Source organism: Phaseolus vulgaris, chromosome 6, assembly GCF_000499845.2.
Source record: "Phaseolus vulgaris cultivar G19833 chromosome 6, P. vulgaris v2.0, whole genome shotgun sequence".
In the NCBI taxonomy this organism is placed as follows: Eukaryota; Viridiplantae; Streptophyta; class Magnoliopsida; order Fabales; family Fabaceae; genus Phaseolus; species Phaseolus vulgaris.
The window spans coordinates 12,323,895-12,343,312 of record NC_023754.2 but is presented as its reverse complement, the minus strand read 5'-3'; the positions used below and the strand labels follow the sequence as shown (position 1 = coordinate 12,343,312).

Sequence of the window (19,418 nt, the reverse complement as noted above, 5' to 3'; positions counted from 1 at the left end):
GAGTTGCAACATTTACGAGCTCTCATGAACTCTCTTAGTAAGACTAGCTCTTGTTCTTTAATCATGAGTGGTAAGAGTTCTAGGTTCTTATCCTTTAATGCTTCTAGTACTGAGAATATCTGGATTATAGACTTTGGTGCTATTAATCATATGACATCGCATTCCTCTTATTTTTCATTCTACAATGCCTTATCTTGTAACCAACATATTACTGTTGCTAATGGTTCCAATACCCCATTACTAGTTGTGGTAACATCCACCTTCAACCTTCCTTTCCTTTGAAAAATGTTCTTCACATTCCCAAACTATTTAATAACCTCTTGTCTACTCATAAAATTACCCAATATTTAAATTGTACAGTGATATGTTTTCATTCCCATTGTGTTTTCCAGGATCTTGCCATAGGGAGGACGATAGGAATTGCTAAAGAGCAAGGCAGGTTATATACAGCAGGAATAAAATAAAAAGTGTGCTAGACTGCAGGTACACACTTCTAATATTCAGCAAGGTACTGAATCTTGGTCATCCTCTCAGATATGACTTCAACACAGACGTCTTGGTCATTCTCCTTTTAGTACCCTAAAGTCCTTATTTCATACTTTATTACAAAATTATCAGTTGAGTCTTTTCATTGTGATGTTTGTCAGTTTGTTAAACACCATAGAACAACTTTTCTTCCGAATAATAATAGAAGTTCTAAACCTTTTGATCGTATTCATTCAGATGTATGAGGATCTTCACCTATTTGTAATATCTCGGGTGAAAAATGGTTTGTTTCATTTATTGATTATTGAACTTGGGTCACCTAGATATTCCTCATGAAAGATAAGTCTGAAGTTTTTCACTTGTTTGTAAATTTTACCGAATGGTTCAAACACAATTTGAAAGTCCAATTAAGAGATTGCGTTCTGATAATGGAAGAGGAATATGTGAACCAACACCTTTCCAAGTTCCTTAAGGAAAATGGAGTTGTTCATGAATTAACTTGTGTGGACACTCCTCAACAAAATGAGGTTTGCTGAAAGGAAAAATCGTCATCTCCTTGAGGTTACTAGAGTTTTACTTTTCCAAACGTATGTTCCTAAATCTTATTAGGGGAAAACAATCATGACTACCACTTATTAGATCAATAGATTACCCTCTCGGGTTCTAGAGGGTGTTAGCCCTGTTCAGCTTATGACCATATTCTATCATTTTTATTCCCATTATGACTAGTCTTCATAGTCGTGTCTTTGGTTGTCCTGTTTTTGTCCATGTTCATAGTCCTTATCGGGGTAAGACCCTCGGGACATCAAATGTGTCTTCATTGGTTATGCCTCCAACAAAAAAGAGGAACAAATGTTATCACCCTTAAAGTCGTAAAATTTATGTTTCCAAGGATGTCACCTTTCATGAAACAGAGTCCTTCTTTCCTAGTTCTCAACTTCATGGGGGAGAGTATTCAAGAAGCTGAGATCCTTGAGTTGTCAACTTTTCCTTTGTTGGAGGATTTCATTCTTAGCAAAATGATAAAGACCCTGCACCAACATCATTACCAGAGAAGAATAATGAGGACAAATATTTTGGGAAACAATATCAGCGAAGGCAACAAGAACCCGTCCTGGTTGAATAGAAACTTCAATTGTCCAAACCGGAGGTAAGAACTTATACTCGTGAGACTCTTGAGTACACCTTAAATCCTGTTTTTGAACCTAACCTAGATGATTTACCAATTGCCTAGAGAAGAGAAAAAAGATGTGTCAAATATCCCATATCCCAATTTGTGTCTACAGAAAAACTTTCTATGCAGCACCAGAGTTTTCTTTCAGCTATTAATTTTATCAGAATCTCTATATCAGTACAAGAAGCCATAAAAGATAAGAACTGGATTCGAGCCATGAATGAAGAAATGAGTGCATTAGAAAGGACCAAAAGATAAGAAGGTAGTGGGTTGTAGGGTGATATACAGTAAGTATTAGTCAGATGGCACACTGGATCGGTATAAGGCAAGGTTGTTTGAAAAAGGGTATACTCAAACCTACGAGATCGATTATGAGGAGACTTTTGATCCAGTGATAAAAATGAATACAATCAAGATTATTCTCTCCCTGGAAGCGCACTTTGTTTGGGAGATGCATAAATTTGATGTTAAAAATGACTTCTTGCATGGAAGCTCGGAGGAAGAAATACATGGGGATTCCACCTGGTTATGGTGCTATTAATGAAGGGAATAAGGTGTGCAGACTTAAAAAAGCCCTATATGGTCTTAAACAATCACCTCGTGCTTGGTTTGGAAGGTTTACTCAAGCTATGGTATCTTTGGGCTACCGGCAAAGCCAAATTGACCATACTCTGTTTATAAAACATTCTCAGAATGGTAAACTTACACTACTTATGGTCTATATAGATGATATGATTATTACAGGTCATGATGAGATTGAAAAACAAACTTTGAGGTTGAGAGTGACTGCTCAATTGACGAAGGATCTTGGGAAACTGAAGTACTTCCTTAGGATAGAGGTTGCTTACTCTAGACAAGGCATCTTTATTTCTCAATGGAAATACATCCTTTATCTCCTCAAAGAAACTATGTTGGGTTGTAAAACCACTGAAGTTCCAATACAGCAAAATCATAAGATTAGGAATGATGAGGAAAATCCAAAGGTGGAGAAGACACAATATCAAAGACTTGTTGTGGGAAAACTCATTTATCTATCACACACTAGGCCAGACATAACTTATGCAGTTAGTGTGGTTAGCCAGTTCATGCATGATCCAAGAGAAAGAAACTTGCAAGCAGTAAATAGAATTATTCCGTACTTAAAAGCCACTCCAGGGAAAGAATTGCTATTCAGAAAAGGAAAAAACTTATTCATGAAAATATATACTGATGTTGACTATGCAGGATCAATTGCTGATAGGAGATCTACCACAGGCTATTGCATGTTCCTGGGTGGAAATCTGGTGACATGGAGGAGCAAGAAACAAAATGTAGTTGCAAGATCAAGTGCAGAAGAAGAATTTAGAGCCATGGCTCAAGGGGTTTGTGAACTATTATGGATGAAGATCATACTCGATGACCTCAAAATAAAACATGAAGTTGCTATGGGTTTGGCGTGTGATAATATGTTCGTCATCAATATTGCACACAATCCATTTCAAGATGACCGAACAAAGCACGTAGAGATAGATCGACATTTCATTAAGGAGAAGTCGGATAATAGTCTTATAGCCACCGAGTACATCCCTTCAAGACTCTAATTGGCAGATATGTTTACTAAGAGACTTCCCACAATTCAAAGATCTTACTTGCAAGCTGGGAATGATAGATATACATTCACCAACTTAAGCGGGAGTGTTGCATAATTAGGAGATAATTATTCCGTAATTAAGTGCAAATTTCATTCTCTATTTATTATGATAAATTTGATATCTTTTAGTGATTTGACTTGATTTGTATAGCTTTAATTATTTCTTGCTTTCATTACCTATTATTTCTTTCCTTAATTACCTTGAAATCCTCCCCCCTCCATCCCACAAAAATAACTGGATTCAAAAAGGAAAATGATAAGAAATTCTCACTCACTTTAGCAGTGAGAACATGTTCTCATGCATGCCTCTTCCTACATACAATTTTGGCTGCAGCATAGTCAAAGTTAGACAAAGCACACCAAAACCATATTTCAATTAGAAAATATAAAGAAATGAAAATATAAATACATGAAGCATCTGTTAGGTATTTCCACAAAAAAATAAACAAATAAATGAATATGTTGCTGACCTGAGCCCACCACATCAAAATGGTAAGGATTCGCATATTTGAGCGCTCCAATTTTCTCCGCAGAGGAGGAATGAAAAAGAGTATTGTACCCACTATGTTCGGACACATATATAATACAACAACATAGGTATAGAGGGACTGAGGCCCCCAATCCCCAGCCCAACTAGTGACAAATTTGATAAGCCCTGATGGATTCACTAGTGAACTGGAATAACAGATTGGCAAAACAACAACCCAAACAGCTGCTACCACAAATTTCAAAAAATATCGAAGCAACTGAGTAAATTTCATGTTCTTCAATGCATTCCATGTCAGAATAATATCAAGAGTTACTGCAGATAAAAGATATGAGATAAAACTTAATAAATGATACCAGTAATTCCAATTAAAACAACATTAAGAATATAGTCATTCAACATTAATAAAGTCATAACACAGGAATAAAGTACCTTGAAGAAAATTGAGAAAAGCGTATGTAATGAATATAGTCATAACATTTCTGAAGACATCTTCGTCAAAAAACACCCCAACAGGTCCCAAGGAACTCCATCCTATGATAATCATTGCCTGAAACAAATACTTCCATATTTGAAATAAATTTTGCATGGTGAAGTTTAAAAACGTAACCATATCTCTGGAAATTTAGTTAAAGTCAACATAAAGAACATTCTACAAGTCCAAGTACTACAATTACCTGTAAAGCCAATATAAAGAATATCCACATTCGATCAAAACTCCTATACAGATGCAAAAATGTACGAACTTCAACAAAATTTGTTTTGGGCTTCCTCTTACCAACTCCAGTGTTGGCTTGGCTACGACGCTGTCATTAAAATTTGTACATTAATTAAGATGTCTTTCAAAAAGAAATGCAAGTTCATCTAACCAGGTGAGTATAAAGTTGCTTATAATCAATGCAGCAATTTTATTAGTGTGGAAGTAAATACAAGTAGGCTGCAATTAATGTCTATTGAACACTCTAGGGCAAGGAAAAAGAAGTAGAACAAGTACAAAAATCAATACACAAATTGTTGCATAATCAGGAGAATTATGCTGTAATTAAGTGCAGATTCCATTCTATATTTATTAGGACAGATTTGTTAGAGATTTTATTTTATTTGATTTGTACAGCTTTAAACACCCATTATTTCTGGCTTTCATTACCTATTATTTGTTTACTTAATTAGGTTGTAAAACAGTCTATAAATAGAGACTGTAATCACATTTATCAAATACACCAGAAATACATTTCATCTATTTCTTGCAACTTGGTATCAGAGCCATTTAAAAGTCTATCCTAGCGAGTGTTCGTTGGGCCTATCGTGGCACCCGCTATCGGGCCGTTATCGGACCACCCATAATATGTTGTCCCACGCACGAGCTGTCACTCTCGGCGTGAGGGGGTTGTGTTGGAGACCCCACATCGACTAGAGATAAGAATATTTCATTGTATATAAGTGGGTGCAAACCTCACCCCATGAGTCGATTTTATGGGGTTGAGTTAGGCTTAAAGTCCACTTCGTAATATGGTATCAGAGCTCCTGATCTGGGAGAATCTGCTTCTACAATATTTTTTTATAGTAGCCTTAATTGCTGCAACTTTTTTTTCCTTATCTTTTCTCCATTGACGACCTTCCACCGCCGCCGATCGCCGGAAAAAATTTTCGGTGACTTTTTTTTTATGAACAGGACCAAATTTTAGTTGGTTTTGAGGTCTCATGGACTCCCTTAGTAAGACATCTAGCTATTGTTCCTTCATTATGAGTGGTAAGAGTTCTAGTCTCTTATCCTTTAATGCTTTTAGTACTGAAAATATCTGGATTATAGACTCTGGTGCTACTGATCATATGACACCTCATTCCTCTTCTTTTTCAACCTACACTGCTTCATCTGGTAACCAATATATTATTGTTGCTAATGGTTCAAATACCCCCGTTACTGGTCGTGGTAATATTTACCTTCAACCTTCATTTCCTTTAAAAAATGTGCTTCATGTTCCCAAACTATCCAATAACCTCTTGTCTATTCAAAAGGTTACCCAAGATTTAAATTATGCAGTAGTATTTTTTCCTTCCCATTGTGTTTTTCAGGATCTTGCCACTGGGAAGACTATTGGAATTGCTAAATAGTAGGGCAGGTTATATTATTTACAGCATGAAGAAAATAAAAAGTGTGCAAGACTATAGGCACACACTTCTTATCTTCAACAAGGTCGTGAATCTTGGTCATCCTCTCAGATATGGCTTCAACACAGACGTCTTGGTCATCCTCCCTTTAATACCCTAAAGTCCTTATTTCCTGTTTTATTTACAAAAGTGTTTGCTGAGTCTTTTCATTCCTTTTGATCTTATTCATTCAGATGTATGGGGACCTTCACCTATTCCTAATATCTCGGGTGCAAAATGGTTTGTTTCATTTATTGATGATTGTACTTGCGTTACCTGGATATTCCTCATGAAAGATAAGTCTGAAGTTTTTCACCTGTTTGTAAAGTTTTACAAAAATGATTCAAATACAATTTGAAAGTCCAATTAAGAGATTGTGTTCCGACAATGGAAGAGAATATTTGAACCAAAACCTTTCCAAGTTCCTTTAGGAAAATGGAGTTGTTCATGAATTAACTTGTGTGGACACTCCTAAACAAAATGAGGTTGCTGAAAGGAAAAATCGTCATCTTTTTGAGGTTACTAGAGCTTTACTTTTCCAAACGTCTGTTCCTAGATCTTACTGGGGGAAGCAGTCCTGACTGCCACTTATTTGATTAATAGATTACCCTTTCGGGTTTTAGAGGGTGTTACTCCTATTCAGCTTATGACCACATTTTATCCTTCTATTCCTGTGTTGACTAGTCTTCAGAATCGTGTCTTTAGTTGTCCTGCTTTTGTCCATGTTCATAGTCCTTATCGGGGTAAGTTAGATCCTCGCACCATCAAATGTGTCTTCATCGGTTATGCCCCCAACAAAAAGGGGTACAAATATTATCACCCTCAAAGTCGTAAAGTCTATATTTCCAAGGATGTCACCTTTCATGAAACAGAGTCTTTCTTTTCTAGTTCTCAGCTTCAGGGGAGAGTATTCAAGAAGTTGAAAATCTTGAATTGCCACCTTTTCCTTTGTTGTAGAATTTCATTCTTAGGGAGGATGACAAAGACCCTGCACCAACATCATTAACAGAGAAGAATAATGAGGAAAAATATTTTAGCAAGCAATATCAGCAAAGGCAACAAGAACCCGTCTTGGTCGAACATCAACTTCAATTGTCCGAACCGGAGGTAAGAACTCATACCTGTGAGACTCTTGAGGACATCTTAAATACTGCTTTTGAACCTAACCTAAATGATTTACCTATTGCCTTGAGAAAAGAAAAAAGATCTTGTGCCAAGTATCCTATATCCCAATTTGTGTCTACAGAAAAACTTTCTATGCAGCATCGGAGTTTTTTTTTCAACTATTGATTCTATCAGAATCCCTACATCAATACAAGAAGCCTTAAAAAGATGAGAACTGGATTCAAGTCATGAATGAAGAAATGAGCGCATTAGAAAGGAATGAGACTTGGGAGATTGTAGAGAGACCAAAAGATAAGAAAGCAGTGGGTTGTAGGTGGATGGATATACACAGTTAAGTATAAGTCTGATGGCACACTGGATCGGTATAAAGCAAGGTTGGTTGCAAAAGGGTATACTCAAACCTATGGGATCGATTATGAGGAGACTTTTGCTCCAGTGGCAAAAATTAATACAGTCAGGATTATTCTCTCCTTGACAGCACACTTTGGTTGGGCGATGCATCAATTTGATGTTAAAAATGCCTTCTTGCATGGAAGCTTGGAGGAAGAAGTATACATGGAGATTCCACCTGGTTATGGTGCTATTAATGAAGGAAATAAGGTGTGCATACTTAAGAAGGCCCTATATGGTCTTAAACAATCACCTCGTGCTTGGTTTGGAAGGTTTACTCAAGCTATGGTATCTTGAGGGTACCGACAAAGCCAAGGTGATCATACTCTGTTTATAAAACATTCTCAGAATGGTAAACTCACTATACTTTTGGTCTATGTAGATGATATGATTATTACAGGTGATGATGAGATTGAAAACAAAATTTGAGGGAGAGACTGACTGCTCAATTTGAGATGAAGGATCTTGGGAAGCTGAAGTACTTCCTTGGGATAGAGGTTGCTTACTCGAGACAGGGCATCTTTATTTCTCAAAGGAAATACATCCTTGATCTTCTGAAAGAGACTAGTAAGTTGGGTTGTAAGACTACTGGAGTGCCAATAGAGCAAAATCATAGGATTGGGAATGATGAGGAAAACCCAAAAGTGGAGAAGACACAATATCAAAGACTTGTGGGAAAACTCATTTATCTATCACGCACTAGGCCAGACATAGCCTATGCAGTTAGTGTGGTTAGCCTATTTATGCATGATCCAGGAGAAAGACACTTGCAGGCAGTAGATAGAATTATTCAGTACTTAAAAGCCTCTCCAGGAAAAGGATTGCTATTCAAAAAAGGGGAAAACTTATCCATGAAAGTATATACTGATGTTGACTATGCATGATCGATTGTTGATAGGAGATCCACCACAGGCTACTGCATGTTCTTGGGTGGAGCAAGAAGCAAAATGTAGTTGCAAGATCAAGTGCAGAGACAGAATTTAGAGCCATGGCTCAAGGGGTGTGTGAACTATTATGGATGAAGATCATACTTGATGACCTAAAAATAAAATATGAAGCTCCTATGGGCTTGGCATCTGATAATAAGTCCGCTATCAGTATTGCACACAATCCGGTTCAACATGATCAAACAAAGCACGTAAAGATAGACCGACACTTTATTAAGGAGAAGTTGGATGATGGTCTTATAGCCACTGAGTACATCCCTTCAAGACTCCAATTAGCAGATATGTTTACTAAGGGACTTTCCACAAAACAATTCGAAGATCTTACTTGCAAGTTGGGAATGATAGATAAACATTCACCAACTTGAGGGAGAGTGTTGCATAATCAGGAGAATTATGCTGTAATTAAGTGCAGATTCCATTTTATATTTATTAGGACAGATTTGTTAGTGATTTTGTTTTATTTGATTTGTACAGCTTTAAACACCCATTATTTCTGGCTTTCATTGCCTATTATTTTTTTACTTAATTAGGTTGTAAAACAGTCTATAAATAGAGACTGTAATCACATTTATCAAATACATCAGAAATACATTCATCTATTTCTTGCAACTCAAATAAATAGCTATACATGAAATTCAGCCTGAGCAATATGTTATATACATACATGACATATCCAATTTCATAAAGGCCTCCACCTAACTACTTAGCTATTAGGAGAGATGGACCTTCAAATATCTAAAGAAATATAATACTTACCAAAAGTGTATCCTAATCCAAATATTTGAAGCCGGAATCATTCATGAGGGTGCCATGAGAATTAGCACTTCATATTCGTAGTTATAGGATTATTCTTGCTATAGCCCTTTGTTTCAATGTAACTTCCAAAACATAATGGCATCTTTTGAACTATTTAACCAATCCTAGCTTGTGGAAAAAGGCCTGGTTGATGTGGCTGTTCTTATATCTTAGGGATTAAAATGTCTTAATAAATAAAATCGTTCTTAAATAAAGGGGTAAAATAAGATATTATTAGGCACATTGGCATAGAGTATAAAATATGGCACTTAACATGAGATGAGAAATTATTCAAACGATATACTGAAATAAATTTTCTTTTATTCTAACTACATCCCATACATATTTGAGAATTTGACAATTGGAAAATAGCACATATATACAGAAAGTAAAGGAGAGAGAAAGAGAACATAAACAGACCCGATGTCTTGTTTGTGTCTCGTCTGAATGCCTAAAGAAATCTGCTTTGGGATCCCATGGCCATTTTAGATCTTCAAAACATTTTTTAGACCTGGAAAAGGACCAGTTTGAGCTTTGTGTTATCCAAATGCATATAAAAATATCACTGTTCAAGAGTTTTAAATATTTGATAAGTAAAAGTCTAGTGAAATGTTTACCAAAAGTATTCATTAAGATCATCATAGTTTCTCCAATTGGAGTGACTTGCCTTGCCTTTGTTGTTTCTCTTTGCTTCCTTTTTCAACAAATACAGAAATAAGTTTCAGGCAACATATGAAAACACAACAAAACAAGTTCCAGACAACATTTGAAAACGTACTGCACATCATACTGACCTTCATTAAAACTTGATAAATAGGACTTATAACTTCCCTCAGAAAATATTCATCATCACGTCCTTCTACTAGCTCAGTGCTTCCAGTTACACGAGAGGGATTCTTATCTAATATTCTATAGACTTCATGGCACATCTTTTCAAGGAAAAAAAAGAGAGAATTATTAACATGGCGTCAAACCATCTAGCCCATGTTTGCTATGTTGCTTGGTTAAAACATGAAATTGAAAGTAAAATTTTGTGAAACTATAGGGTCAGGATCAGTGCTATAAGGTAAAAGAGTTCCTACTACTAGAATTAGAAAGAATGATGCTGGAACTAGGTCTGTCATTAGGTGAAACTTCAGGCATGTTCAGAACAGGTCTGATATTGATATGGCTTTTGCTTTGTAAGTTGTTTGAATGTTGAACATTAATAATAGATATTCTATTATCTATTTATGATTGAGCACTAGGATATAATTTATGCGGTAGAAGGTAAACACTCTTACAATTTTATGACTTGTTTTTCTTCCCCTCCACAAGTACACCTTTGTGTTTGAAAATGTTACATAGCTTCCCAAATCAAGTATAAAGAATTCCGGCATATGCAGTGTTTTGAAAATTAACTGGGAAAAATCTCCATTCCACAAACTTTCTTTGGGGTTTTCACATGAAGGTATTTTTCAAAAAATATTGATTAGAACTTCATGAGAGAAATGATACCCTGAAGAAATCCTTTTCCTTTCAAAAGACATTCAGCTAGAAAATTAATTTATGATTAAGAAAGTGAATCTTGTGCTGAGTATACAAAAGGTTTTGCCTATTAGAATGACTTTTGGTAAATAATTAGAATGATATTGATTCTTTAATCTAAAAATAAAAATTAATTTCAATGCTGTCATTCTGTCTAAGAAGAATAATTCAAGACATTAAACATATTGATAAGTATGGTTACAGATGGAAGCTATAACACTTATGTTATTGATGGAGATGAGAAAGATGGTAAAATGATAATTTAAAAGATGTAACAAAAAACATTTTTCTAACCTAATGAAGCACAAGCTTGTTATGAATAATTAGAGCATAAGATTAAGATGGTGGACTCACAGTGCAGGCACAGCAGAATAGAGAACTTACATGATGGAAAATATAGCAAATGCATTCAGGCATAAAGCGGATATTCGAAGCTTCTCCCCATATTAGAAGATAAAGTGCAATATATATCAGCTCTATCTGTTCCAAGTCATAATCTTCTAGAAACCTAGTGTTAAAAAATTAACCCCAAAATGAATCAATGAGCTCTTGTTAGTAAATAAACACAGTATCAAATGCAATTTAGAGTATGCTTGGATAACGGTTTGGAGAGAAAGGGAAAGGAGGGTTCATTTAAAGTTTTAAATTGATAGCTATAAAACATTTATATAAAACAAATAATACTTAAAAAAATTTCTTTTCATTTAAAGAAAATGTTAATTTAAATTGAAAACTTAACCTTTCTTTCCCTTTCCAACTCCTCATTCCAAATATACTCTTAGGGTACAAATATTTGGGTTTTATTATCCCAAAAATAAAACATTCAATTACCTAAGATTGGATTCACAACGCACATAATGACACCATGACTCATAATTTTTGAAAATTGTTCGCATCAACTTTTCTATAGTTTCTACATGAAGCTGCAGCAAGCTTTGTGTTAGCTTTTACTATGATAACTGGAAGTGTAATTACACTCTGAAATTTAGCATCACCCTGTCCATTAAATATGAAAAAAGATAGAAAAACAATAGTTCACCTGGGAAGATGATTCAACCCTGTCCCGTATATTCAAGTTAGCAAGTAATAATATAAGGTGCTCCCTTTGATTTGCCACATTTCCTTTCTTCATATCCCAAAAGAGAAGGAAACAGTATATCAGATCATTCACTAGAAATGTGCATGACAAATATACCTACCTGTATTTGTCATTGGCTGATTGCAATAAAAATTGAAAAGTATAACTTTCGTACAAAGGATAGATTCAAAATGAAATAAGAAAGGGTCAGATAAATTGAGCTCTTCAATCCCTTTATAAATTTATTAATAAAAGCTCATCAAAGAAGCCTAGCTTTCAAACAAATGACTAATACTTGTTCATTTTCCATGATTGTGGTGAAAAAACCTAATGTCATAAAAGGTTCAAGGAGAATATCTCCATTGAAAAAACACTGACATTATGCTTCAGCCAAAAACAGACAAACCTGCAAATGATTATGCTCTAAGCATGCTCAGACATATTTTTATTACCAGAGAACAGCGAAAAATCTATTCTGAGAACCCTTCTCAAATTCGAACCTAAGTTGAAACTATGGTTCATACCTATGAAACATCGCTTTTTCTAGTCATTAATCATTATCGTGTTGCTCCCAGATTAGCCATACGTTAACACAAATTCAACTGAGTGCATATTTGGTAACACTTTTTGGGGAGAAACAAACTATATTTCAAAAGCTCTCTTGATAAATTGGTAAAAAACAGAAATCATTAGTTCTCTTAAATATGCTTAGCAGAAAATATAAAATAAACCCACAATCCACCCTTTTGAAACTAACCCTCATGCGATCAAAAAATGGAATTCCTTTATCAAATAGGAAAAACTAAAAATAATTCCATGTCTCCAATAAATACAACTTCTAAAACCCAATCATCACTCTCAAAATCTCTTCATCCACCACCACCAACTTAAACCAAGAACTAATAATGAATGTAGCACCTTATTCACCTACATTTGTAACAAGGACAATTTCCAATCAAAGTGAAATTAGGAAATAAAAAGGCGAGGGACAGAGAGAAAATCCATTACCTGAAACCCAAACACTGAGGCAATCCAATCAAGTATATCATTCACTTTTTTAAGCCTATCTGTAGGTGTTGTATAATCATCATTAGATGCATCAGGTCTTGCACGAATTATGGGCATTGGAAGATTGTCCACTTTAGATAAAGCAAGAATTGCTGCTTTGATCTTTAATTTTCAAGAAAAGAAAGAAAGCAGATTAAAACTTTAAATTTTCAGCGAAATTATATCATTAACAGAAGCAAAAGAAACACTATATCCCAGACACACAAACCTCCGGAAGTTCCATGATTGCTGGCCTAACACCAACAGCATATAATGGAAGGATGTTATAGTGTTCATATTGTCCTCTCTTATGCTCAACATCCTCAGCATACCTTTTTGTCTGTCAATAAAACAACATCCTTAGTCCAGGTCCTGAGCTATGCTTCTAGAATTCTAAAATTTTAAACATGGTAGCCTAGTAAAGCAAAACAAACCTTCTCCTCAATATTTGGTGGAGCTACCATAGTCTTCAGCACTTCATACAATACGGTGGCAATCTGAACATTCTTGGCCATCTCCTCACTAGAAGAGCAACATCAGAACAATAAAACATCATATTACAATTCACAAAACTTGAAAGAACAAGATTTAGATCAAGCCTCACGGTCTTTGGCTAAATTCTCCATCCCGGATTTTCTTCTCATAGAAATGTTGGTAGTAGGTTTGCAGCTCCCTGGCATCACTTCTTTGAACAAGTTTTTCTGTAAGCTCCCCTTCCTGCAACCAAGAAATTTAACAAATGTGTAATACATAAACTACTTGATTTTTATTTCCGAGTATCAAGTAAGAAAAGACTGCTCTTCTTATTTGTAAATGATCGATCAGTATAATCATTGTATAATGTTTTTCCTGATAAAAAGAACTTTATTAAAATGAAAAAGAGAAAACCCTATCAGGCTGAGAGTAATATATAAAATATAAATCAATGGGACACCCATCATTACCAGCATATAGACACCAGAGGAAACAAAACAGAACCTTCAATAACTATAAGAAATGTAAGAAAATAAAAATAGCCAGTGTACCTTTTCGAGTTTGTGCAATAGGTAAGTCTTGAACTGACGAACACCACGCCCACTTGATGTTGGATCCATTGTGTGGGCCTTCTCAAATGCATGGAAGCGACCTAATTTAACAAGCAAACTTCAGTACCATATACTCTTCTCTGAATAGAAGGTAAAAACACCTTTTAGATACTGAAGGAACACTTCCATTCTATATATTATTGATTCATTTCTCTTTTAGGTGTTGACTTTGAATTTGTGTTCACCATCAAAGTAACAATTCTGAAAGCAGAATCTGGCTTTAATGTGACACTTTGCAATAACTAAAAATGGATTTTTGTATATATTTTTACTAAAATTTATTTTGTTATACCCTTCCTCTTCTTAGTTCTGTTTGGATTATGTTAAACAGACCAAACATTTAGGTTCGTCAAAATTTCCCCTAGAAAAAAGGATTTTAGAGAGTAGTTGAAGTGGATCTCCCTCATGAAGGCTAGACAGAAATCGCTTAGTTTCTGCCCGAAGACTTTGAAATCTATCTATGAGTAACCACATGTTGTTCTTTTGAGAATGAACTGAAACAATTTCAAATAAGTGACAACTGCAGTCACCATTCATTTTTCATAAACAAAAGCCTTTTATCATATAAGTCCAGAACATAGTTTGAAGTAAACATATATGAAATTGTTTTACAGAGTATTTATCAATTTAAGAAACAAAAAGGAAAAGAAAGGATGTCAGTTTAGCAGAAAATCTATCTGCACATTTTTACAGGAAATATTTCTCTAAATAAATGCTATCACAAATCACAAATGATGATAGTATCATAAACAATATAAAGACAACTTTAATTTTTGTCTTCGTTAAGTAGTGCATGTCAAGAGAGACAACATGCAGAAGAGTTACTAGAGGCTTTGGTGTTCACAAAAATTGCTCTAGTGGCTATGCATGCTTGGTTTATTTAATTTTGAGAAAATAATCATTTTTTTCAATAACTCTTGGAAAGCTTTAAAAACAAGTAATTTTTTCTTGTAAATAAGTTGAGCTAAACAAGCAATCATTCCAAATAATATAGCCAAATTGTAAAAGGGAGAAATATTAGTATGTGTTAACAGGTCTGCAGTCATAAGGACAACATTGGTGGTGAAATGCAATGCTAAAGATATAAGCATCCGCTGTAAGGGTTTCAATCAATCAATTAATGAAAATGAACACTATTTTAACTTGATAACTATTGCTGAATTGAAATTCAATACTGTTGTACCTCAATTTCATGAATGTTTGAAGTTCCAACAGCTTACTTTCTTTTGTACACTAAATGATTTTCATTGAGTGATTATTAGGCCATTTTAATTGTTCATTTCCTTTTCCCTAAGAGGATTCATTTCCCCGTCTCCTGTGACTTCATAAAATCCCATCACCAGTTACTACTACATTCTTATGGGGTCAGTCAGGAACAATGAATTCAGGCTACACATCCTTTCATTTTGAAAACATGTGGACTCTCTACCACTTTGCCTAACATTTATGATATATAGAGTTGAGAGAGGAATTGAGAAGTAGAGGGACAGGAAAGTTTTAAATTTTGGAAAACATTTCAAGGGACTCTTACTTTTTTATATTCAGTGCAGTGGTAATATCTCAGTTACCAGCCACTTCTATACTTGGAAGGGTGTTTACTTCCCTTATACATGATCATATTATTTTCATTTAGGCTTGTTTATCAAGCTCTTCTTTTAACATAAAACTATTTCAAAGTCCAATCCAAAGCTCATACCAAATTTTGTATTTCATTTGGATAGCAGTACTCAACAAGATAAGCACTAAAGCTCTGTTGGAAAGCCAGTGATGTGGTTTAACATGGACGCAATCTGCCACTTATTTTCTTGTTTCCTTATGATGATCATTTAATGTGTGAGATGAGTGCTGGATGTGGCCTCTCAGTGTGAGCTGGTAAATTTTCTATTCTCTTTTTTTCTCTCCCCTCATAAAGAGTTTAACTACACATGTAAACCCTTTATTTATAATCACTCAAACCATAATATAGGGAAACCTAATAATGACTAATAATGGAGAATATCCCTAATTATAAGCCGTACATATTTCCCTAATTACTAAGATCAAATCATATATTTTTTACACAACTTTTTTAACACCCCCTCCAATAAATGGTATAGTCATGCAATAACATGAGATACAAATATTATATTAAGTATTTTATTTGTTAATTTTGGCAATTTGCAACTCTTAATTAGAATACCCCAGCCTTAACTTTTGCACTGTTCTCTTCCATAATAAAAATTATTCTTTCATTCTAAGAAATGAAGAAAAGAAAAAGACATATTGCCCAAAACATCCAAAGGAAATCCACACAGCCTTATATACTTCTACTTCCATACACAAAATCCAACCATCCTGGTGAACATGCCCCGTCATTATACACCTACTAACAACACAACACCTCACCATTTGCACACATGAAGCAGAAATTAAAAAATAAATCATCAAAACAACCCAATGAAAAAATACTCACAAAGATAGGCAACTCTGGGATTCTCCTCCTCAATCTCAAGGGCTGCTCTGAGAATAGGCACAAGCACAGCAAGTGAAGAAGGCACAATCTCACTGTCCACCACACCCTCTTCATTTCCCAAGTCCACATTTCTCGTAGGAGCCCTCATGATCTTCTTTGATGGCTGCCTACCAATCTCAAAAGGAGTCTTTGTCCCACTGGTGCTGGCCATGGTCCTGCCACCAACACCAGTACAGCAAATGCAACAAGGTTCAAGATGTCTTCCACAATTTCCTTCTTTTTTTTCTCCTTCACCACCCAGAAAGCACCACAGGTATTTGGGTTTGAGTGAAGAGTGAGGGAAGGTAAAGTTGCCATCTTTTGTACTGGGGTACAAGAAGGAACCAAAAAGATTGATACTTTGATTGAGAGAGAGGTTTTGGGATTGCTCTGGGAGCAAGGGAAAAGGAGGGAAACAATAAATAAATAATTATCAAAATAAAGAAAAAGAAGGGAACAGAGGGTGATGCAGCTGCTACTCCTTTTTTGCTGAGTGCTTTTTCTTTTGGAGATAAATAAAAAAAGGAACAAACCAGAAAGGAAAGCTCACACTTCACACATCAGATTGCAATTTCATTATTTTTTGTTTGGTTTGTTCTTTTGTGAGAAAAGTGAGAGTCTTTGAAACTGTGATTTGACGAATTGTTAATCCTTACATGCCAAGGAAGCTAAGCTAAGAAGGACCTTGGAGTTTGTAGTTGCTATCAATCATTGTGTTTGTTACGGAAAACATGTAACAAAAAGAAAAGTGGTTTGTGAGAGGAAAGTCTACAGTGTCACTCTATGTATGTGCTCTCTGTTCCTCACCAATCCTAGAATTATCACAGCATCTTTGTTTGTACTAAGTTTCCCCAAGATTTATATGCTTTGATTGGATTGTCTTATTTTTGTACTTTTAAAATGAAAAAAAAAATAGATTAATAATAACTTTAGTTCAATATTTAATCTTATAAATTTGAAAAAATAAAACAAATTAAAATAATATAATATTAGTCTTTTAATTTTATTGTTTAGAGATTAAAATAATTTTGAAAATATGTTTAAATATTTCAAATTTAATGTTAGAAACTAATATATTTTCTTAAGTTTGAAAAAATGAAATGAAATTTCTAATGTAAAATAAATAAATAAAAAATGAGATCTGTTATTAATAAAATAAAACTCAGAACTTTTAATTAAAGTTTTGAGTTAAGTCACTAAGAGGCATAATGCAAATATAAGCCCTAAGCAAATAGATCAGTAGATCTTCCCGCAAAAAATGCATAAAATAGTAGAAAATACATAAAATAGTAGATGCCCTGTGTAACTTATGCATTTGTTATATATAAGTAGACGCTTAGGTTAATATAAGGACTTATGACATCCTTCTTTGCTTAAATTCCTTAAACAAATTCTAAATCTGGAAAATTATAAGATTTCATTTTGGGTAGTGATATTCTTAATATGTTCAAGAAGTCTTTCCAAAACCCAATTTAGATATAGCTTATAAAAAAAATAATATATTTTAAGTTCTAAATTAAAATAAGAAAATACATATTGAGACTGTTTATAGAATCCTCTAATGATATTGTTCATGGAGTGTTTAATAAAAAAATAAAAGGAACGTCACATCTTATATGTACTATACTAAAACTTATTTTCATACATCCAATACATCAAACCTATTATTTTATGCTTCAAATAAAATACTAAATTAAATTATACTTAAAAAATATTCAAATATATATATATGTTTGTGTATGTGTGTTTCTACTTCTATATTCATTATATAAACTAGCGGAAACACAAGCATTATTGTGTCTCTGTATCCACATTTTTTTCTTTTACTCAATTTTTATGATAATAGAAATTTAATAAACGTACAAAAATAATCTTACGTACATACAGAAATAATTTTACATGAGTCCTAATTGAAAAACAAAACATGTAAAAGAAAAATGATGAATTGATTAAACAACCTCTTTTCTTCTTTTTCGGTTTGAGTCTCTCTTCTTCTTCAAGTTTTTTCTCTTCTTCCATTGGTAGCTTTGGGATCAGAGAGTATGATGATGTTCACGTTAAGATTAGGATTGACTTGATGGTAGATATAAAAGAATAATGGTTTTACCAAATAATATAGTTGCTTGAAATGGAGTGAAGAGGGTGATTGGAAATGGAGGTTACTTTATCTAATATGTGAGATTTGGTATGGAAACGTGTGAGAGTATGTTCTCTCTCTTCTTATTGTTGTCTTAAAATAAGGAATTAAGGAAAGAGTGGGGAGTCAACATATAAAAACTGTAGATTAATATAAATTAAAAAATAATTTTATTTGTTAAGTAATTTATATGAAATGACAAAATACTCTATTGTACTAATAAAATGAGATATATTAAATAAGGATAGAATCATAAATAAATTGTGTACACCAAAAAGCGATTATAATGGGGAATCCCCTTTATATATAGGTATAGATGTAAGCATTAACTTTTCTTAGTTGGATTGAAGTGTGCTTAAACTTTCCTTAGCGTTTCCATAAAGGCAAATTCTCCTTACACGATATCATTTTGAACCTACCTAAAAAAATAATTTTACAAAATTGCCCTTAATGAATTTGAAATAGAAGTTGGGGTTGACAGCTTTTGTGGCAGGTTTGTGTGTGAGGAGAGTGTGCAGTGACGGTGACTGTGGGCGATGGTGGGTCTACAATGGCGAGGTTTGTAGGTGGTGGTTCTTTGTAGGTTCACTTGTTGGAGAAGAAATGTGAGTTTGATGCTCTTTTGCATATGAATTTCTTAATAGTTGCGGATAGTGTTGTCAGGTTTGGTAATGTATTGGTCGGACGTGCTCTGGTCCTCAACTCAAACATTTAAGTGTAATAGCTCGGTTAGACATCCCCATGTGAGAAATACCTAGCTCGGCCTGGGGCGAATATGGATCCAATGGCATGTTATGAGGTCAACCCAGATAATTGGCTTTTCATATTAAAAAGATAATTAAAAGCAAAACCACATGGTGAATATTTGAAG

General features: G+C 34.3%; 1 protein-coding gene across 1 annotated transcript in view; it reads right to left on the bottom strand.

Annotated features, from left to right (window-relative positions):
- Positions 1 to 17,244, bottom strand: part of LOC137831122 (callose synthase 7-like) — a 34,940-nt gene extending 17,696 nt beyond the window's left edge. Inside the window, exons 1-16 of the mRNA XM_068638664.1 lie at positions 16,372 to 17,244; positions 13,860 to 13,960; positions 13,439 to 13,551; positions 13,269 to 13,356; positions 13,064 to 13,174; positions 12,796 to 12,957; positions 11,749 to 11,835; positions 11,541 to 11,632; positions 11,094 to 11,217; positions 9,977 to 10,111; positions 9,800 to 9,876; positions 9,603 to 9,693; positions 4,455 to 4,583; positions 4,210 to 4,327; positions 3,761 to 4,092; positions 3,566 to 3,618 (exon numbers count right to left, since the gene is read on the bottom strand). Coding sequence (XP_068494765.1) covers positions 3,566 to 3,618; positions 3,761 to 4,092; positions 4,210 to 4,327; positions 4,455 to 4,583; positions 9,603 to 9,693; positions 9,800 to 9,876; positions 9,977 to 10,111; positions 11,094 to 11,217; positions 11,541 to 11,632; positions 11,749 to 11,835; positions 12,796 to 12,957; positions 13,064 to 13,174; positions 13,269 to 13,356; positions 13,439 to 13,551; positions 13,860 to 13,960; positions 16,372 to 16,582 — 2,024 coding nt within the window. The 5' untranslated portion in view covers positions 16,583 to 17,244. The remainder of the gene's footprint in view (positions 1 to 3,565; positions 3,619 to 3,760; positions 4,093 to 4,209; positions 4,328 to 4,454; positions 4,584 to 9,602; positions 9,694 to 9,799; positions 9,877 to 9,976; positions 10,112 to 11,093; positions 11,218 to 11,540; positions 11,633 to 11,748; positions 11,836 to 12,795; positions 12,958 to 13,063; positions 13,175 to 13,268; positions 13,357 to 13,438; positions 13,552 to 13,859; positions 13,961 to 16,371) is intronic.
- Between the last annotated feature and the right edge of the window lie 2,174 nt (positions 17,245 to 19,418).